This window comes from Nothobranchius furzeri, chromosome 13, assembly GCF_043380555.1.
Source record: "Nothobranchius furzeri strain GRZ-AD chromosome 13, NfurGRZ-RIMD1, whole genome shotgun sequence".
NCBI lineage: Eukaryota > Metazoa > Chordata > Actinopteri > Cyprinodontiformes > Nothobranchiidae > Nothobranchius > Nothobranchius furzeri.
Window position 1 is genome coordinate 50,180,241 of NC_091753.1, and position 22,429 is coordinate 50,202,669.

General features: G+C 44.3%; 2 protein-coding genes across 3 annotated transcripts; both read left to right on the forward strand.

Annotated features, from left to right (window-relative positions):
• Window positions 1-555: 555 nt before the first annotated feature.
• On the forward strand, window positions 556-4,041 carry thap12b (THAP domain containing 12b). The gene is made up of 5 exons (XM_015951117.3): window positions 556-777; window positions 1,453-1,573; window positions 1,674-1,781; window positions 1,865-1,901; window positions 2,008-4,041. Exons 1-5 carry the CDS (start codon window positions 689-691, stop codon window positions 3,906-3,908), a joined length of 2,256 nt encoding a protein of 751 aa, XP_015806603.1. The 5' UTR covers window positions 556-688; the 3' UTR covers window positions 3,909-4,041.
• A 6,884-nt stretch (window positions 4,042-10,925) lies between these two features.
• Window positions 10,926-21,563, forward strand: map6b (microtubule-associated protein 6b). 2 transcript variants are annotated; one of them, XM_015951116.3, is made up of 4 exons: window positions 10,926-11,907; window positions 13,452-13,665; window positions 13,864-13,903; window positions 17,962-18,098. In XM_015951116.3, the coding sequence occupies exons 1-3, from the start codon at window positions 11,210-11,212 to the stop codon at window positions 13,897-13,899; spliced, it is 948 nt and encodes a 315-aa protein (XP_015806602.1). In that variant the 5' UTR covers window positions 10,926-11,209; the 3' UTR covers window positions 13,900-13,903; window positions 17,962-18,098. The 2 variants fall into 2 exon arrangements, with proteins under 2 accessions (XP_015806602.1, XP_015806601.1); XM_015951115.3 differs by lacking the exon at window positions 13,864-13,903 and having other exon boundaries at window positions 10,934-11,907; window positions 17,962-21,563.
• Window positions 21,564-22,429: the final 866 nt, after the last annotated feature.

Here is a 22,429-nt window from a genome sequence, read left to right on the forward strand (position 1 = left end):
TACTTTTAAATAGAAAACATATCGAGGATCACGATGAAAATTTTATTTGTCTCTTATACTGTTGATCTATATTGATCGGGATGGTTAACCCCTGCTCAATATGGGTAAGTATGTTATGCAGACTGTGTCTATGGCAACACACAGTTTACGATATTTTCTAGAGACAATACAATAAATGTTATAGTTGTACAACCAAATGTTAGTCAACAATAATGACAGACGTAACAAATGTTATTTTAACAGTGCCAGAAAACAGCGATAACCTTCTCCCGCTGGTTGTTTCCTGCGATATTGATGTATCCTGTAGGTGGCAGCACAATAAGTTACTTTCAATGCATTTAATTGCGAAGAAGAACATTTTGAGTGCTGTCATTTCATTGGTTCGTACAGAGAAAAGAGTGACCAATTGCTGTGCTGGTTATTGAAAAACTGTCCAATCAGATTCGCCATAGGTAATGCTAAAGTAGCAAACCGATTTAGCTCCAAACCAAATGTAGCCGTCTTTGTAGTTTGAGCGGCACTAAAGTTATTACTTTTCTTTATAAACATCCGTTTTTACTTCAGTTGTCTATGTAAACGTGGATGTGTCGTTTTACGGTCACAAACATTAGCAAGACCCTAAAGTAAAGTACTCAAGTCCGCAGATAATAATAGACGGCGTTATACGAGCTAACTTTTAGGCTACAACATGCCAAATTTTTGCGCGGCCCCAAATTGTACACGGAAGAGCACCCAGTCAGATTTGGCGTTTTTTCGGTTTCCTCGGGATCCAGAGAGGTAAGGCATATCTACCGTATTGTTTCCTGTTCAGCACGATTTCGTTGTTGGATGTGAAGTTTTGGAACAAAAAAATAAAATCAACAATATTCTTTTATTAAGTTAAATGATTCCAACCATGAAGTTTTGTCATAAAAATTGAACGTCAAAATTGATGGAATTCTATTATTTGTATAGACTTTAACGTAAGGAAAATGTAAATTAATCTCCAGTTTAAAGCACATACATAACATTTAAATTATTTTTAATTCGTGCATGTTTTTTATGCTTCTATTTTATGTTCAGAAGTGAATAAGAAATTTAAGTGTTGGCAAAAGGAGATCTGAGGCACTCAGGAGGTACAAAATGAATGATTTTGTATCTCCTGAGTGCCTCAGATCTCCTTTTGCCAACAATTATATTGATCCCTTGGCTGAAGAGCACCAGTGAGAGCACCAGATAAAATTTCTTACATCCCTGCAGCATTTCCAGCATTATTTCTATTTTCATTACTTAAGAAATATAAGTGTTCCCAAACGCATTATTTTAATACCACAGCTGTAATGCGAGAAGGGAAATCAACGTGTACTAACCCTTAAAAAAAACGCCTCTTGTTTACATCAGACATCTGTCGCATAAATACGGCTATCTCCTAAATGTCAAATCTAATGTTTGTGTTTTCTTGCATTTTTCCAGATGCAGAATCTGGGTAGAGAATTGCCGCAGGGCAGATCTGGAGGCCAAATCATCGGATCAGTTGAACAAACATTACAGATTATGTGCCAAACACTTCGACCCAGCCTTGGTGTGCAAAACTGTGAGTAGCAAATTGGTAGTGTTTTTTTTTTTTTTTTTTGCACCATGTTTGCAGATTTCAGATGATTTCCTGATTGTCTCATGCATGATTGTGATCTCAGAGTCCCTATCGGACTGTGCTGAAGGACACCGCCATCCCGACAATTTTTGATCTAACAAGCCATCTAAAAAACCCTTACACCAGACATCGCAAGCAGATTAAAGAACTTGTAAGACCATTTTAAAAGTGAAATTGTTTTTAGTAATTTGTGTGAAAATAAGTATAAATATGTAAATGTATTTGTTATTTCAGACTGATGAAGATATTAGAAAAATGAAAGAAAGAAGGTGTAAGTATTTAAGAAAAATGTGGCCTTGCGGGGATAATTTTTATTTAACTGAATACATGTTAACTCAGAACATGTTAGTCATTATTTTCTCTCTTTCTATCCTTAGTGGCTTTGTCTACACAGAAAGATATTAAAAATGATCAGGATACCATAAATTTGATTGAGGATGAACCTCAGCTGTCTACAGAGGAGAAGGAGTATCGGGATTATCTGAGGTCCTTGTTTGAGATTCTGCTCATGGTGGCAAAACAAGGAATTCCTCTAGAAGTTGAGAAAGTATCTGAACCTGAGCTCAAATCCAACAACTTCCAGGCCCTTCTGGATTACTGCATGAATGCTGGAGATCAGCCTCTCAGGAAGAGGTTTGAGGGGACAGCTGTGAACACAGAATACTTGTCCACCATCCAGCAGAGTCAGCTCCTTGACGTTTGTGAGAACACAGTGCGAGAGGAGATGCTCATGGAGGTCAGAGAGAGTCGTATCTTCTCCCTGGTGACGGGTGACCTTGTTGAGTTTGCAGACGGGAAACACTTCCCTCTGTTTGTACGCTTTGTGAATCAGCAGAATGTTCTCAGAGAGGAGTTTTTAGACTTCTTACCATTTGTGGATGGAGATGAGTCTGCTTTGGTAGAAATACTTGAGGCCCAACTGACTGACCGTTGGGGGCTCAGCATGGAGGACTGTCGCGGTCAGGCCCACAGGGCCACCGGGACCTCCACCACCAAGATGAAAGCCGTTGCAGCCCTCCTGATGGAGAAGTACCCTCTTGTACTGCACATGCCCTGCTCTCATATGGCTCTGAACATCCACTTAGCCAACAACCTCCCTTTTCCCAATGTCCAGATTGTCATGGAAACTCTGAGAAGAATCGAATCTTTGTTTAAAACCCCGCTAACTCGGGGTGAACTCGATAAGGCCATCTCGACCCAGCACCAGAAGAACGAGGAGAAAGCAGCAGCTGTGAAACAGTTGTGTGTCTCCGGATGGACGGAGCAACACAACGTCTTTGATGTGTTGCTGGAGATTTTACCTGCGCTGCTGCTGTGCATGGACAACATCTGGGAAAACGGCGACGTACTGTTTTCCGCCTCAGTGGCAGCGGATGCGTATTCCATTGCAGAAAGTCTTGCAGATTTTGAGACCGTCGTCACCAGCATCATCTTAAAGAACGTTCTGACATTCACCAGAGCCTTCGGGAGGAATCTGCAAGGAGACACGTTATCTGTGTTTGCTGCTGCTACCAGTCTAACAGCTGTCCTGCACTCTCTTAACGAGGTCAACGATAATATCGACGTCTACCATGAATTCTGGTATGAGGAAGCTGTGAGCCTGGCTGCCTTGATGGAGATCCCCGTGTCGATCCCGCGGCTGTTCGTCCGGAAGCAGCGAGCGGCCGACATGGGCGAAATCCAAGCCGAGTCGTACTTTAAGGAGTATGTGACCATACCGGTCATCCGCGGCATCATGCAGGAGGTGGAGGACATGTTCTGTGAGACCAACATGAAAGCACTTAAGTGCTTGTCGCTGGTTCCAGCCGTCATGGGTCAAATGAAGTTCAACACCACCGAGGAGAACTACGCCAGCGTTTACCACAGTGACCTCCCCAACCCGGACACGCTCCCCGCTGAGCTTCACTGCTGGAGGATCAAGTGGAAGCACAGAGGCAAAGAGGTGCGCCTGCCTACCACCATTCATGAAACCCTGCAGCTGCCGGATGTTAAATTCTTCCCCAACGTCAACAACTTCCTGAAGGTGCTCTCCACGCTGCCTTTGCTCAAACTGGAAGGAAATAAGAGCGAAACGGCAAGCGAGCGCCTGCAGACGTATCTGGACAGTGTACCGGCCAAGCAGTGGAACAAAAGTATTGCGATGCTCGGCGTGAACACTCACGTGCGACATGACGTAGATGTCATGGTGGACAAATACTGCAGGCTCTATCCTGAGGATGAACCTGAAGTGGAGTCCGAGGAAGTATCTGGGGAGGACATCATGAAAACTGTGGTCTGAGTTTGTGGCAGAACAGAACAAAACCCCTATTTTTCTCATTTCTCCTGTCCAGGCTGATATTTTCTATCAATCCTAAATGTTTTTGTTAGCTGTGCTTAGATAAAAGTGTTAATTATTTAATCAGAAATGTAATTATAGTTGATATTTCTCATCAATTACCTCAGTTTCTTTGTGCAAGAAATGAAAGGAAAGGATCTTTCTGATATTTTTAGTGTGTTATTGTGTGAAAGTTACAATGTTGGGTTCTGTTGGACGTAGACTATTTCTGCTCTAGAAGTTGTCTATAAGAAGTAATTCATAACGTTACACGAATGCACTTAAAAGTTTCTGAAAATACTTTATAAAATGATGTTAAGAGTAATATGTAAACATTCCTTGTAAATATTGTGTTTTTTACTTCAAGTTCTCCTTTTGTAGTAATGCTGTGATTCAATTATGTAAATAAAAAATGCACACGTCACTGGCTGTTTTTTAATTTGACCAATTTTTTCTGTTTCGTTACGGAAGCCGTTGTTTGTTTTTGTGCTTTGATTTAAAATCAGACCACATGATGGAGCCCGAGCGCTCCAGAACTTCTACTGACTAAAACAAAACAAAGATGGCACCAAAGACGAGAACAAAAGAGCCAGCAGCATCTCTGAAATAATGTTTCTAACTTGCTTACACATTTTCACATTTAGGATAAGCATTGTTTATTTTTTATATTTAAATGTTCCAGTTGGACAAATTCAATTCAAAAATACTTTATTAATCCCAGAAGGAAATTAATTGTTGTAGTAGCTCAGAATAATAAGTCATCAAAGAGTTACTGTATATTACAATGGCTGTTGGCAGGAAGGATCTCCAGTAGCGATCAGTGTTGCAGCGAAGCTGAAGAATGAAAGAAAACCAGTTTTGAAATGATTATTTTATTTGGTAAGCAAGGAAAGTTATCCAAACCAAGTTGGTCTTACATGAAAACAACTGGTTTTAACATGTTTGGTGCCAGTGACTGAAACGGATGAGTGGGAATGAGTCACGTCACCCAGTCTTCTTCAGATTAGTTTGGATTCAGCCTCCTTGGAGGGTTCTCCAGCACCAACACTTTTTCGGGTCTTGAATTCTCAGTTTCATCAACAATCTCATGTATCCTACTAATTGTATTCTAGTCAAAGTTGCAAATAAAGACATCAGCAGCTATGCTATTACTAATAAAAATTGTAATAAAGGATATCCATATTAACTACACTAGTGGGAATTAAGTTAGAGTTTCTCAAAATCCTTAAAAGAATCTTTCCGGAGTTTTCCCCTTTCAGAAATTACGTATGACATTTTCATAAATCCGTAAAAGTGATTATCTTATCATGTACTGTGATACAATATGAGAAATACTTTTTTGTTGTTGCTAACCACGCCCCCTGTCCCGCTATGCTCCATGTAATGAACAGAGTGCCAACCAGATCTTGCACTACCGCTTACTTGCTTCAAATTCAAGGAAGTACCTCGGTTGATGCAGAGTTGATGAACTTTTCACGGACAATTTAGTCTTTAAAATATAAATATATGAAAACACAACAAGACATGAGAATAATACTTGTAAAAAAAATGTGTTTTAGCTCTGTCGGCTACAGAAGCACATTTAGAAACTAGAAACGTGAAGTCGCCATCTTAAAAAATGTATCAAGAGACTGTGTGATATGCTTGTCAGCCACTAGATGGTGCCATCAGGTAAGAGAAATACTCTGGAAAGAAACTTTAATTTGGTCGTTGAAACATTGTTTAGGCCAACTGGGTTTGCAATCCGGATATTTATTCTTCTTGGTAGAAATTAGCATTCCAGATATCCATAATAAAAGTCATCGTCGTCTTCCTCCGCTTATCCAGATCCAGGTCGCGGGGCAGCATCCCAACTAGGAGCTCCAGACCGTCCTCTCCCCGGCCACCTCCACCAGCTCCTCCGGCAGGACCCCAAGGTGTTCCCGGACTAGATTGGAGACGTAACCTCTCCAACATGTCCTGGGTCGACCCAGGGGCCTCCTGCCGGCAGGACATGCCCGAAACACCTCCCCGGGGAGGCGTCCAGGAGGCATCCTGACCAGATGCCCAAACAACTGACTCCTTTCGATCCAGAGGAGCAGCGGTTCTACTCCGAGTCCCTCCCAAATGTCCGGGCTCCTCGCCCTATCTCTAAGGCTGAGCCCGGCCACCCTACGGAGGAAACTCATTTTGGCCGCTTGTACCCGCAATCTCGTTCTTTCGGTCATTACCCAAAGCTTATGACCATAGGTGAGGATTGGGAAGTAGATCGACCGGTAAATCGAGAGCCTGGCTTTCTGGCTCAGCTCCCTCTTCAACACGACAGATCGGCTCAGCGTCCACATCACTGCAGACGCCCAACCAGTCCGCCAGTCGATCTCCCGATCCCTCCTACCTCCTCCTGTACAGAAAACATTTTAGATGTAATTGTAATTCTTCCTCAGACATTAATACATCACTTTTCCCATCCACATGTACTTGGTTTTCTCAATGAACAATGTGGATAGTATCTAAAATTTATTATTATTTATTTAGTAGTATAAATATATGTTTGGATACCCAAATTAAAATTACCGATAGCTGGAACAGTGCTTTCATTATCACAAACGAGTTTTTACTTGTAACAGCTGAATTGGAGCTAGCTAACATCTAGTTTTGTCTAGTAAGAATTTAGTTTCTAATATCGATAATGTCCATTCAAGATATTGGAATGCATTTGTAGATTGGAGGTACTGCAAACTAGGGCTGGGCGATATGGCCTAAAATCGATCTCACGATAAATTGAGGATTTCACCTCGATAATGATAAATGGACGATAACTATAGGAATTTCAGCTCTGGATAAATTCTAGTCCTCGAAAAAGACGAACCAGAGCTTTGTTTTCCCAGAGAACAACTTTCAAGGCATTCATTCCTACTAGAGACCATTGCCAAATGAGGAAACCGCATCTTTAAGATGTCTGAAATGTTCATTTTGGATAGTAAGAATTTTATTATGGATATCGTCGTCTTCCTCCGCTTATCTGGGTCGCGGGGGCAGCATCCCAACTAGGGAGCTCCAGACCGTCCTCTCCCCGGCCACCTCCACCAGCTCCTCTGGCAGGACCCCAAGGCGTTCCCAGACCAGATTGGAGATGTAACCTCTCCAACGTGTCCTGGGTCGACCCGGGGGCCTCCTGCCGGTAGGACATGCCCGAAACACCTCCCCGGGGAGGCGTCCAGGAGGCATCCTGACCAGATGCCCAAACCACCTCAACTGGCTCCTTTAGAACCGGAGGAGCAGCGGTTCTACTCCGAGTCCCTCCCGAATGTCCGAGCTCCTCACCCTATCTCTAAGGCTGAGCCCGGCCACCCTACGGAGGAAACTCATTTCGGCCGCTTGTATCCGCGATCTCGTTCTTTCTGTCATTAGCCAAAGCTCATGACCATAGGTGAGGATTGGGACGTAGACTGACCGGTAAATCGAGAGCCTGGCCTTCTGGCTCAGCTCCCTCTTCCCCACGACAGATCGGTTCAGCGTCCGCATCACTGCAGATGCTGAACCAATCCGCCTGTCGATCCCCCGATCCCTCTTACCCTCACTCGTGAACAAGACCCCGAGATACTTAAACTCCTCCACTTGAGGTAGGACCTCTCCCCCGACCCGGAGTTGGCAAGCCACCCATTTCCGGTCAAGAACCATGGTCTCAGATTTGGAGGTGCTGATCCTCATCCCAGCCGCTTCACACTCTGCCACGAACCTACCCAGCAAGAGCTGAAGGTCAGAGCTGGGTGAAGCTAGGAGGACCACATCATCCGCAAAAAGCAGAGACGAGATTCTCCTTCCACCAAACTCGACACACTCCACACCACGGCTGCGCCTAGAAATTCTGTCCATAAAGGTAATGAAAAGAACCGGTGACAAAGGGCAGCCCTGGCGGAGTCCAGCCCTCACCGGGAACAGGTCCGACTTACTACCGGCTATGCGGACCAAACTCACGCTCCTCTGGTAAAGGGACTGAATGGTCCTTAACAGAAAGCCACCCACCCCATACTCCTGGAGCGTCCCCCACAGGGTGCCCCTGGGGACACTGTCATAAGCCTTCTCCAAATCCACAAAACACATGTGGATTGGTTGGGCAAACTCCCATGCCCCCTCCATCACCCTTGCAAGGGTATAGAGCTGGTCCACAGTTCCACAGCCAAGACGAAAACCACATTGCTCCTCCTCAATCTGAGATTCAACTATCGATCGGACCCTCCTCTCCAGTACCTTGGAGTAGACCTTTCCAGGGAGGCTGAGGAGTGTGATCCCCCTATAGTTGGAACACACCCTCAGGTCACCCTTCTTAAAGATGAGGACCACCACCCCAGTCTGCCACTCCACAGGAACTGCCCCCGATGACCACGCAATGTTGTAGAGACGTGTCAACCATGACAGCCCTACAACATCCATAGCCTTGAGATGCCCAGGACGAACTTCATCCGCCCCCGGGGCTCTGCCGCTGTGTAGTTGTTTGACTACCTCAGCAACTTCTGCCCCCGAGATTGGACAGTCCATCCCCAGGTCTCCCAGCACGTTCTGGTTCCTCCTCGGAATGTGCATAGGTGGGATTGAGGAGCTTCTCAAAGCATTCCTTCCACCGTCCGACTATAGCCCCAGTTGACATCAGCAGCTCCCCATCCCCACTGTAAACCGTGTAAGCAAGTTGCTGCCTTCCTCTCCTGAGGCGCCAGACAGTTTGCCAGAACCTCTTTGGCGCCGATCGATAGTCTTTCTCCATGGCCTCACCAAACTCCTCCCACACCCGAGATTTTGCCTCGGCAACTGCCACTGCTGCACCCCGCTTGGCTATACGGTACCTGTCTGCTGCCTCCGGAGACCCACAGACCAGCCACGCCCTGTAGGCCTCCTTCTTCAGCCTGACGGCTTCCCGAACCTCTGGTGTCCACCAGCGGGTACGGGGGTTGCCACCACAACTGGCACCGGCCACCTTACGACCACAGCTAGCAACAGCCGCCTCAACAATCGCAGAGTGGAACAAGGCCCACTCGGAGTCAATGTCCCCCACTGCTCTCAGGATGCGGTCAAAGCTCTGCCGGAGGTCGGAGTTGAAGACCGTCTTAACAGGTTCTTCTGCCAGGCGTTCCCAGCAGACCCTCACTATGCGTCTGGGTCTGCCAGGTCTATACGACATCTTCCCCTGCCATCTGATCCAACTCACCACCAGGTGGTGATCAGTTGACAGCTCCGCTCCTCTCTTCACTCGGGTGTCCAAAACATATGGCCGCAGGTCAGATGATACGACTACAAAGTCTATCATCAACCTGCGACCTAGTCTGCCCTGGTACCAAGTGTACCAATGGGCATCCTTATGTTTGAACATGGTGTTTGTTATGGCCAAACTGCGGCTTGCACAGAAGTCCAATAACGAAAGACCACTCGAGTTCAGATCAGGCGGGCCGTTCCTCCCAATCACACCCCTCCAGGTCAAGCTGTCATTGCCCATGTGAGCATTGAAGTCCCCCAGCAGGTTAATGGAGTCCCCTGATGGAGCACTATCTAGCACTCGTCCCAGGGACTTCAAAAAGGCTGGGTACTCTGAACTGATATATGGCCCATAAGCACAACAACAGTCAGGACCCGTTCCCCGACCCGAAGGCGCAGGGAAGCTACCCTCTCATCCCCCGGGGTAAACCCCAACACACAGGCAGAGAGTCTTGGGGCTAACAAAAAGCCAACCCCAGCCCTCCGCCTCTCACCCGGAGCAACTCCAGCAAAGGAGAGTGTCCAACCCCTCTCAAGGACTTGGGTTCCAGAGCCAATGCTATGTGTCGAGGTGAGTCTGACTGTATCTAGCCGGTACCGCTCAACCTCTGCCACAAGCTTGTGCTCCTTCCCCGCCAGCGAGGTGACGTTCCATGTCCCAAATACCAGTTTTCTTGTCCGGGGATTGGACCGCCAAGGCTCCCGCCTTGGTCTGCCACCCGATCCACATTGCACCGGACCCTTCATGTTCCTCCTGCGGGTGGTGGGTCCACAGTTGGATAAGCCCATGTATCCGGTTCGGGCTGGGCCCGGCCGGGCCCCATGGGCGAAAGCCCGGCCACCAGGTGCTCGCTCACGGGCCCCAACCCCAGGCCTGGCTCCAGGGTGGGACTCCGGTAACCCTCCGGGCCGGGTACTCTGACTCTTTGACTTTACCTCCATGAAAGATCCTGTGAACTGTTCTTTGTCTCACCCTTCACCTAAGACCAATTTGTCATGGGAGACCCTACCAGGGGCACAAAGTGCCCCAGAACATAGCTCTTAGGATCATTAGGGCACTCAAACTCCTCCACCACGACAACCACGACAAGGTGACGGTTCAAGGAGGATTTTATTATGGATATGTAGAATGTTAATTTCTACTACATTTATAAATATCTGGAAAGCATATCCATCCTGCCCAATAAATTGTAAAACGGCTTGCCATAATCATTACTCTAACACCACCATGCTTGGCTGTTATTTTTCTAAAACGGAATGGGACACAATCACTTTCACATTTCTTTTTGGTTTGGTCCACTTGGGGAACACCAAGATGTTTTTGGTAAATGTCAGATGGGTCTTTAAGCTATTTTTGGTCTGCTGAGGACTTTTGGAACTCATTTTTCTTATTTAAACAAAACCTTTTGTGCTCTGGATTCCTTTGTTCTTGTATTTAGTGTGGTGGTGTGTTGCTTTTTCTTTTTTGGATCTTTTCTTATGTTTTCAGAGAGGTTACACAACATCTTTATTTTATATTTGCACGTCTGATATTAATCAGGCTTGAAATAATCATTTTCAAACGTGTTTACTATAATAATGAAATGTGTTTACTGATCTGACTCTTACTTTAAAAATTTGGGATTTTTTTATGCACAAACAAAATAAAGTCTTCCCACTCAGAGCTGTGTTTTCTTCTTTGTGAGTTTTATTTAAACATTTCCCAGTGACACTGGTGGTGGTTTTAGTCTAATAGCCTACGGCAGTGTGGAAGGAAGGTGATGGTTGAACCGTGCAAACGCAGGGATCGCATCAAGCCAGGGGTGGGGTCGCTTTGATACGCAACCAGACGTGGATGTACGCTCCACGGCGAGCTCCAAAGCTCTAAACTTTAGTGAGAACAAACCTCCTGCAGGAGGAGACAGAGGGAGGCTGCAGGCGTGCAGGTTCCTTTAAAGATCTGGTCCATCCAGGAAAGCTGCGCAGTCCAGGATTTATTTTACTAGACAAAAAAATAACCTCCACTCAGTCTTTTTTGTCTGCATCCTTTACTGGGCGCCATGGCGTGGCCGTGCATTACGCGCGCTTGCTGCATCAACCGCTTCTGGACCGAGCTGGATAAAGGGGACATCGCGGTGCCTTTGGTTTTCACCAAGTACTCGGATGTGGCTGACGTGCAGCATCTGGCCCATCACCCGCAGCAGAAGCAGAAGCGGGCCGCCGCAGCCTCGGAGACCTGGCCGCATCCTGAGCAGCCGGAGGCCGCCAAGGCACCGCCCGCGACGGGTGCCGCAGCGGGCAAAGATGGCTCTGCCGCGTCCGTCATGCGCCAAGACTTTAAGGCGTGGAGAGTGCGCCCTGAGCCCAGCTGCAAGCCCAGAAACGAGTATCAACCCCCGCCGGCCCCTTTCAGCAACGAAACTCAGTATCAGAAGGATTATAAAGCCTGGCCCATACCGAAAAAACACGACCACCCATGGATCCCCAAACCCGCTCCCAACACCTCCTCCGGCGGCCCAGAGAGGAGCACAGAGCCCGGTAAGCTGGAGCATCAGCCCGCTGAGACCGAGGGGGGCATGGAGAAGTGCGAGATCGAGGAGAAGATACAGGAGAAGGAGTCAAAGCAGGTGGTGAGGAGGGAAAAGTCGGCGGAGAGGAAAGCTGGTGAGTCTGCAGAAGAGCAGCGGAGAAGCAGAGCGGCTGCAGATGCTCTCAACAAGCAGATAAAGGAGGTGATGTCCACCTCCAGCAGCTACAGGTAAACACGAGGACTCACAGGGCCTGGTTCACTGGGATCTGGCCTCTAAGCCACAAGAGTTTAGCTTTCTGCAGAGTCTCTGTTACCATCAGTCTGAAACAATACAGACCAGGGCCGCAGCATCGATTTTTCTTCCTGTCTCCCTGCTTCCTGATCACTGACAAATGAATGCTGTCAGTTAAGGGCTGGAATGTTGTCAGAGATCTAATCCACCAGAATTAAGTGTTTTCAGGAAAAGTTCCAAGAAAACAGCTTTCAAAAACTAAACAAAAGAATGGTTTTATTATCTCTGTGATGACCTTAGGTTTTAGTTCAACACACACACACACACACACACACACACACACACACACACACACACACACACACACACACACACACACACACACACACACACACAGTCAGAAAAAAGTATATTTTACACAAAAATTCTTTAAAATGACCAAAATAGTTCATCACAAATTCCCAAATTAACACGCAAATATTTACTGTATCTTTTGTGTGGTGTAGTTCAAACTCAGACTGCTAGTTTGCAGCATTTCATATATATATATATATATATATATATGTGTGTGTGTGTGTGTGTGTGTGTGTGTGTGTGTGTGTGTGTAGTATAGTCTCCCCATTATTGTGATATTTGTGTTGCATTGTTTCCATATATTGTGATGTATATCATCATGTTTACATGTATTGTGGTATATACTGTATCGTCTCCATGCATTGTGATGTATATCACAAAGTCTCACCATTTTCGTGATATATATATCGAATCATTTACGTATATTGTGATATATATTGTATCGTCTCCCATATATTGTGATATATATTGTATCGTCTCTCCCTGTATTTTGACAAATATTATATCCACTTCCCTGTACTGTGACATATATCATATTACCACCCCCTTGGGCTGGGCAATAAATTCAAATTTATCGTTATCGAAATTTCTGACTCTTATCGAGATAATTTTTCCCATTGCAATAAATTTGATAATAGAAAATGAAAAGATGTGTGTTGGCAACGTTCATGTTCCTTTAAGAAGCTGTACCACCTTGAGTCATGTAAAAATGTGACAGCCCCATCTAGTGGACACGTTTGTTTCTGCACCCACCTGTAGTTATCGCCCATTTATCGTTATCGAGGTGAAATCAGCACATATTGATTTTAGGCCACATCGCCCAGCCCTACCTCCCGCTGTGTTGTATTGATCTAATCGCCAGGTTCTTGCCTAAATACATCCCTGAATACAAAATCCTAATTTTGTTCATAAACAAGTTCAGTAATTTGTTTGTGTGCAATAAACCACGTTTAAACAGAGTTCACTGAGTCCAGTCAGCCCTTTAAATCCATACCCAGCATAGAGACTGTTCATTAATCTTCAGCAATTTCTGTAACACAAAACCTGCCTGGGCTGACACAGACTTCATTGATGTGTTCATCTCTCGCCTCCGCTTTCTTCTGTGTCACTTTTCTCCTCTAAATAACAAAGAATCAACCACGCTGGAAGCATTTAAACCCTCGTTTTTCATGCTTTGATTTTTCAGGACTGAGTTTAAAGCCTACAAGGATGTGAAACCAGTGAAGCCCATTAAAGCTCCATCCCAGTATAAACCACCTGGAGAGGAGACCAGCCTGGAAACAAGCTACAGTGCCACGTTCAAGGGGGAGCAGGTGAAAGGTCCGGCGACTGACAACAAGCTGCTGGAGCGCAGGAGGATACGCAGCCTGTACAATGAGCCGGGCAAGGAGCCCGCCAAGGTGAGGAGAGCTCCGAGCAACGAGCATCTTCCTCTAAGGATTTCTAACAGTTCTGTGTTTTAAACGTAGAAATGTAATTTTTAAAATCACAGATAACTTTTCTAGGCAAAATGAGATGCGCTTACAGGTTTAACAACAGAGTGGTTTTAAATTGTATATTATGTGTGCTCACGTGGCCGCTCCCTCTCGTTCTTGTAGGACATCTCAGAGACTGAGAACCTGCACCTGCAGTAGTCAGGTGTGTTTCTTCTGGAACGCATGGGGGGAGCAAATCAATCAGACGAATGCAAACTGTGCATACCGTTCACGCACGTTCCACGCACAGTTTGCATCTCGGCCCATGGGAGGCTCTGTCACTTTTATCACCCGGCTGCCAGAGTTATCAGCCTCATGCTCACCGTGCGCTCACCTCTCAGTCTGCACCACAACAACACGTCATCAATGCAAACAAGCCGATGATAAATGATGAGGAAAAGGTGCTGTGACCGCAGGAGAGTCCATTCAAAGCATTTTTAGATGAGCTGCATAAATATTTTTTAGTTTAACACTTAATTTTGGTGCATGTTAGATGATGCAAAACACTTTCCACCCATCGTGCAAATTCCTTTGAACGCCACGGGGATTTTATCTGCATTGCCTTATGTCTAATTTTACTCCACAACCTGTTTTTGAGTTTTTTTTAAATTTGTTGCACATTTATAAAGCAAGAATCTCCTCCATCCCTCAGCTTTTACTGCCTCCAAAGCAGAATGACGCTCATTCAAGGCTGATCTATGTTTTAAAAACCATTTTAGAAAATTTCAACATAATAATTCCCCCTCCGTGCCACTAGGTGGTGAGAGTGCACACACGTTAACAACATTTGAAGATTGGCGTTTACGATTTACTCCCAGATTTTACACACTTCACATAGAATCGAAATTTAATGGCGACACAATTGGACTAAAAAGTGAGACAGACGTTGGAAAACAGGTGAAAACGACTCAGTTTCAACGTAACAGTGGGCATGCAGCAAGTTGCTGTGTCATTGTTTCTCAGAAGTGCTGTATCACAAGTTCAAATAGGTACACAAAGGATGCAAAATATGTTTTGATGTTAAAAACAATCTATGCACAGGACCTACAACAGCATTCATGTCTGCAGACATGGAAGCCTGCATGTTAGACTTTAACACTAATAAAGGGCAAATGTTTATTCCTAAATGCATTTACTAACATCATATACTAATAAATTATTTGAATGCAGTGTTAAAAAAAGTTTTATATATAAGTTTTATATATAAGACAGCACCAATCACCATTCTTTAGAGGGCACAAATGTATTGTTTTGTGCTGTTTTCATAACACTAACCACACACACATCACCTGTGAGACCTGCCAGTATAAAAGGATGTGCTGCATGTTGTAATAGAAGTTTGACTTGATAAAAGCGGATATTTCTGGTACGTTTTACTAAACATTTCTGTGTTTTTTTTCTAAATTAAAGTGACTGTGTCATTTAGTGGAGAATTATTTTTCTTCTAGTTTTGACTTTTTGTCACACTTAATCTTTCAGGTCAGGTAATAGAGCACTGCTGTTGTGTCCTTGGGCTAGACACTTAACTCCCCTTGGCTGCAGGTGGTGGTCAGAGGGACCGGTGGCGCCGGTGTTCAGCAGGCCTCGCCTCTGTCAGCGCGCCCCAGGGCAGCTGTGGCTACATCGTAGCTCATCCCCACCAGAGTGTGAATGGGTGGATGACTGATTGTGTTGTGAAGCGCCTTGGGGGGTTGTAGAACCCAAAGTAGGTGCGATACAAATACAGGTCATTTACCAGTCCAGTCAGGATGTACACATTTTGTTTCAAAATGATGATTTCATTTACTGAGGAAATGTTGCCTGGATCTATGTGGAATCATAAATGAACTGTGATCAAATACGTTATTTAGATAGTTGCCCATGTCAGTAACCACGCCCAGGCCTGATTACTTGCTGTAGAATGAAAAAAATCACGTCAATAGTACCTGTATGAATCTGGTGTAAAACCAATCATGTGGACAGCCCCTTTGCTCTGTCAGCTGTAGGTTTCTGAAGAGCTGAATTGAAGCCAAATGAGCGGTTCTCCACCATCTTGGCTGCATTACACATCTCGTCACTCCCGGAAAATAAAAAATACGAATGCAGAATACGGAATGCAGAATATCATCAGGGGGGCAGATTGAGACATGATGTCATGCGTCTGTGACAGTGTGTGTGTCTTGTCACTGTGACTCGATTGATCATGCGCCCTGGCTCTGTGGACAAGGGAGATCTCCCTTTGGCTGACTGGTTAGCATGTGTGACTTTCTCCCGGGAGTCTGGGGATCAAATCCCGATTGGACCATTTTTTTTATATCCGCCACAGATCTCTCTGAAGAATCCACAACATTGACGGCTTCAGCAACGCTGTGCCACTCGGTGGATTTTCTCTTATTTGTTTTGCAAAAGCACTTCCTTTCATTTCTCCACCTCACCCACAGGTACCTCAGCTTCTGCTTGTGAAATTGCGCTTCCTTGATCTGCCTTGATCTACGGTCGCCATCGTCATTGGCGGAGCGCTGCAACAGCCGGCTTATGTATACATGAGATCCACAAGGCACTTTGCATTGACTATTTATGACAGTAAGTGGGCGTGGTGAGGGCGGGATGTGACTAAAAAGCGGCTGAGAACCTTTCTAGATAGTTTTTGATTTATGAAGCGGAGATTGCGTGCAGCTGTGCATACTCCATGTTTGATAGGTCACAAACCTACTTGGCGTAAGTACATTTTTTGCTGAGCTTAAGTACGGTTTTAGTAAGGATTCTACGCAATGTTTGATAAATGAGACCCCTGATCTGGAAGGCCAGGGCTCCTGATCGCAGCAGTCTGGCCCTGCTTGGAATTTAACAGTCCCAGTCCGTATTAGATCTCACATTCGGCCTAGAGACGAGTTCGCGGGTGGCAACACCCCCCACCTCCACCGCTCTCCCAATGGGGAGGGCCGACTGAGGGCAGATGATTCGTAAAAATTTCAGGGCTGAATTTTGGTCCCAGTCCACCCCTGCTCATGCTGAACAATCAACACCCCCTCCCCCCGATGGTTGGCGAACGAGTGGCAAAAGGTCCGCTTGGTTCCACGAGAGTCAACAGGAACTTCCTCCTTTCTGACGCCAGACCCTGGTGGACGAAGAGGGACCTGCAACTTTTGTCACCCAGTGATTGTCCCTTGTTGCATTTCATTAATGGAACAAAATTATGTGTGATGGTCTATGGTTGATTTGCTGCTTCAGGAACTGAAACACTCTGTAGTTGATTAAACCTTGTAGTCTGCTCTCTATCAGAAAATTTACTCTCAAAGACCTTGACCTCTGACCTTTGACCTCAAAGAGCAAGTCACCCCCAAATCAACTTCGTTTTTTGCTGATAAACTATATAAATGAGTGTCTAAGCTGTAGACGCTTGTAGTCAATAATTTGACACTTTAGTGCATCGCAGTTAAAACTTAAATATTCTGCCTAAAACTGCCAGTTTTGTGCCCCCTTCGGGTAAAAACACTACGTTTCCATTTAAATCTGCCATCGCTAAGAGGTACCTTATGACATTAGCTGGTACCAAATGATGTCACAATGCTGCTGCGAGCCTGTGTGTGTGTGTTTGTGTGTGTGTATTTGCTAAGGGCTCCGCCCTCTTGGTCTGCCAAGCAACGCCTCCTTGTGACGCGTTTTTCAAACAGTTAGACTCTGGTAGGGGGTGACTTGCTCTTTAAACAGTCCATTCATTCTTGGTTCTGAGTTACATTTAGTTTAAATTACTTTCCCCACAGAGTCAGGTTGGTCTGGATGGCCTTTTCCCCTTTAATCGATGAAAACATAGCTTGAAAACAACATTTTCCTTTTACTCAGGTATTCTGTATCTGACAAAGAAACATTTAAGTGTGACAAAAAAAAGATAAATGGTTGTTCTCTTGGTAATCGGGGAAGTCGTCTGCATGCCACTGGAGTGCTTGTTGCTGATTTCACAAATGTGCTTCCATAATCTAATGCTTGTCTCAGAACAAGCATGGCCAAAAACAGCTGAATTATGTATCATGGAATAGACAATAAACTTGTAACTTTAAATGTCTTTGCCATAAAATGATGACATTAGGAACTCACTGCTTCACCTGTCAAAGACCTAGATTTGTGCTAAGCTAATTAGCTGCAGCTTTAGTTTGCTGGACTCATAACACTCATCTCAGAAAGAAAAAGCTGATTTATACATGTCTAAAAATATCTGATTAACCTCTTTTTTTCTCCTCTCAGGTGGACAAGCCAGTGTCCCGCACCAAACCAAGAAAGGCACCGACAACAACAACAGGGAAGACGGTGAAAAAAGCTAAAGAGAAGCAGATTTCTAGTTCCCAGTCAGCAAAGAAGAAACCCCCTGGAGGCTCTTCAGAACCCAAACCGGACGGCGCCGTCTCCAAGAAGAGCAAAGAGATCAGCAACAGACTGGCTGAGGCCAATCAGTAGAAGAGGATCATTTCTAACCATTTACGTGATAAATTAAGCAAATCTCTTCCCTACAGTTTCTCTCCTCCCTTCTTTTCCCGACCTGCGTGGTCCACCTGATGTTTCGCTTGTAGAATAATGATATGACTGTAATCTGTGAGAACGAGTGAAGGTTTGTGATTCTTTTTGTATTTTGGTGCACTGAACTGCTTTTATATAGCTGAGCACATAATTTGCACATATGACTTTAATTTGCGATCAAACTTTATAAAGGAAGGGGACACGTGTTTGTTTTTGGTGCAAAAGTCTTGTGCTGCCCTTCATGAGGGGGAGGTTTCTGTCATTGTGAGTGCGTCTGTAGTTATCTCATGGATGGATTTAAAGCAACACTAAACAGTTTCCCGCTCCTCCGCCCTACTGGTTGACAGTGGAATTACCACGGTCATAAACAACCCTGCTGCAGCTAGCGCTAACAACGAGCTAACACTAACATGAGTAAACAATACTAAAATAAACCAGAAAGGAAAAAGATCCACGCTGTTGGACAACGAATATTATTACTTACAAGTCCAGTAGCAACAAAGCCAGGTCACCATCAGTCCGCGATTTTATAGCCTCCTTTAGCTCTCTCAAACTAGAGTAGGCCAGTGTTCACTCGGGTTTAGCTCTTTGCCTCCAAAGACATTTCTCTGACTTTTACTTCTAGGCTCCATCATGATGCCAACAAAAAAAGCAAGCTTCCTTATTTTCTTCTTGTGGTTTTTATTGATTTTCTGCAAACCTAAAAAGCTAACTGCTAGCCTTTTAAATTAGCGACCAGCACAGAAAATAGCCAACAGCCTTTAAGGAGGTAAAGAGCGCCCCCTAGCGCACCTACCTGCTACACCAAACTGCTGTTTCTGGTCAGTAGAGTGCTGTAGCGTGAAGTTGGTGAAGTTTCTACCTACACAATCACTGAACCCCACTTTTAAAGGAATTGGTTAAAGTGTTAAAACCTCCTTTGTGTCGCTGTAAGTGAACTTTCAGAAAGTATTCAGTCATGATTTCCGTTACAGCTAATTTACATTATCCAGCACAAAAATGGCTCCCGGTCATTTTAGCTTTACGAATGTTGAGCTAAAATTGGATTTCGTAGCAGCTGATAGTCTAAATTAGGTTTTAACAAAAGAACAATTTAATTTGCAATTCTGAAAAGCAGCGGAAATTAAGCTTTTCCTCATTAATTTCCAGGTCTTTAAAACAGAAGTTGGGAGTTTCCCCCTACAGGTATTATGTATGATTTTTTTTAAATCCATAAAAATCTGCTGACATAATGTAGGCAATACATTTTAGCTAAGCGCGCTCCATCCCACAGAGCCCAGCGCAACTTCAACTGAGCGCCATTTTACTTTAGCCAATAGCGTTGGACATCCGTTTATGCACAGATGTTGCCAACATTTTTAAGGACAAGTAAGTCTTTAAAAAACATATATATGAATAAATAGTATAACGTAAGAATTGTAATTACTAAAACAAGGTGTTTTGGCTCTGTTGGCCAGCTAGAGGTGCACGTTCACAAACAAGAGGCGCTGCTTCTAGCTGTAATCACAGAAGTAGAGGGATGGACTTAAGGTGCAATGCATTTGTTCTGCCTCTAGATGGCGCCCGCTGCTTTAGCTATTTTATATTTTCCTCAAAATAAGCCAGACTTTCTTGTAATCCTTCAAAGTGGTGACGATCATTAGTTCAACATTCCTGAAAGTTTCTCTTTGACCTTTGCTGTTTCACACCGTTTTGGTCCATGCGTTGGAATGAAACTTTTTTTTAAAGAAATCCATTTTTTTTACACTTTTAATGTGACCTTTAAGTTGTTTGATGAGAAAACTTTCCCTGATATAAAGGAGAACATCTGAATTAATATGAAAACGTTCTCTTGAGTAACTTTGACTGATTACGACCACTTTTATTAAAATTACAAGAAAATCCAGCTTCTCTGAACTATAAAGTAATACAAGGGGATGGCTTGAGACTTTTGCACGTTATTGATGCATGTGTGTGAAACGTTTTTTTTAAACCGTTGAATGGACTGAGATCAGGTTTAATATAAATCAGTTAAAGGACCTAAAGCTTTTTGTTTTCTGAGACCGAACCACACGAGTGATCTAGGGAAAGGTCAAACTCTGTTTTCCGATTTCTTAATTTCCAGTGCCTCCGCTGTACGGTTCTCGTTTCATTCCATTGTTCTGGATGATATCTGGTTTAATCAGATTGGTTGCTAAGAAACCAAACCAACTATAATGTAATTTCCACTGCTTGCATGCAAGATGCTGCTCTCCTTCTTTTTATTTATTTTTATTGGTTAAGTAGCAGCATACAGCAGCCTGCACTCTGCAGTCACATTCTAGCTTGTAAATTTGCAGCATCAAAGGCAAATTTATAGGAAAAAGACATTTTCAGATATAATGCATGAGTAGAAATAGGTAGCAATCACACCAGAAGCTACACTCAGAATAAAATCATAATCGGGTGACTGTTAAAGCTGTAAAAATGACAGAAAAACGGCTCTCTCAAATGAAACGAGATCCTCTGGAATTTCAACATAACTACAGCAGTTTTGTGACATCGTAGTGAAATTATAGGAAAAAAAGGTGATTCGCTGACTAATCTTCTCCAGGTGTTTAAAGAGCAAGTCACCCCCTACCAGATTCTTACTCAACTCCCACTTCCCGTTTGAAAAATGCAACAAATGCTGTTGCCTAGCAGACCGAGAGGGTGGAGCCGCTAACAAATACACACACTCACGACATTGTGACATCATAATGTACCATCTAGCATCATAGTGTGCCTCTTAGCCAATAGCGATGGCAGATTTAAATTCAAATGCAGTGCTGAGTTTTTACCTGACGACGGTGCATCGCTGACAGCTTTAGGCAGAATATTTAAAATTTAACTAAGATGAACTAAAATGCCGAATTATTGACTACATTTGTCCACAACACGATCAGACACTCATTTATATAGTTTATCAGCAAAAAAAATGTTGATTTGGCGTGACTTGCTCTTTAAGGACAAAGAAAAAGGCCAGGACTAAATTAATTCAAAACGCTGCTGTCTGAAATCACGTGCTGAAATGTCAGCCCAGCCTTCCCTTTCAGGTTGTTATCCGCCACGAGTCTCGTCAGCGGCTTCAGCGAGGGGCGCATCCGAGCCCCCAGGTTCTGGTGCCGGTGTCTGACCTCGTCAGTGCTGCTCTACACTCCAACATCTTGGTGCTATATCTCATCGGCTGTGCTGTCTGGTTTGGACGTGCGTGTTTGGCCTCGGATCAGAGGGAGGAGATGACGCCATGACGTCATCCTGCTGCAGATGTGTTGTGATGTCCTGCTTGTATTTCCAGCTTGCCCTGAATGAACTGATTAAAAAAATGCAACAAACTCCCGTGTTTGTGTAGTTTTCACAACAGCGTTTCACACATTTAATTTGTTAAAACAAAGCAGCTCATCTGGTTTCAGCTTCCTGCTTTCCTGGTGCTGTAATCTCAAAGATTTGGTCAAAATTACCCAGATTATGCAGGTTTTAGAGGAATCCTCTCTGACTTGGGATCCATCAGGAGGAGCTGGAGAGTGTCGCCATGGAGATGGATGTCTGGGTTTGCTCCTGGATCTGCTGCATCTGTAACCTGAGCTGCAGAGAAGAGGATTAAAATGGGTATAGATGGATGGAGAAGTGGACAAAAGTAAAAAAAAAACTACATTTTGTCACATTTTTTCTGCTCTGGTTTTAATTTTTTGTGAATCAGTCAACCAGTCAACCAGACAGAAATCTGCATGAATAATTCAGTGATTATGGGCTCTTGTGTTTGCAGAGCACTATGAAATATTAAATAAGAGCCCGGCGAGGACGAATGTCTGCCTGGTTTGGGCCTCATCTTAGTTTAGCTACCAGTCATCCTACTAAAAGGGTGATCTTTGTTGTTATTAAAACCTTATTTGTTTGTATACTCAGTTCACATCTGAAGACATTAAAATACCGTTTTTAATGAACAGAAAATTCCTGCATGTAGAAGAGAGGAAATACAGTGAAACAGCCGTGTGTGTATATAGATGCTTCTCTGCAACAACGCACTTGTTTTTCTAGCTGGATTATCTATTTGTTGAGCCATCAAGTGCTCCAGAAGCCTGTTGATCACCCATTCAGTCGTTTCAAGTGGTCGGAGCAGGGAAATACCTGAAACATGGTGTATGGAAGCCCTCGAATGCCAGGATTCTTTATCAGTTTTCTAAGCAGATAATCTTTGTTG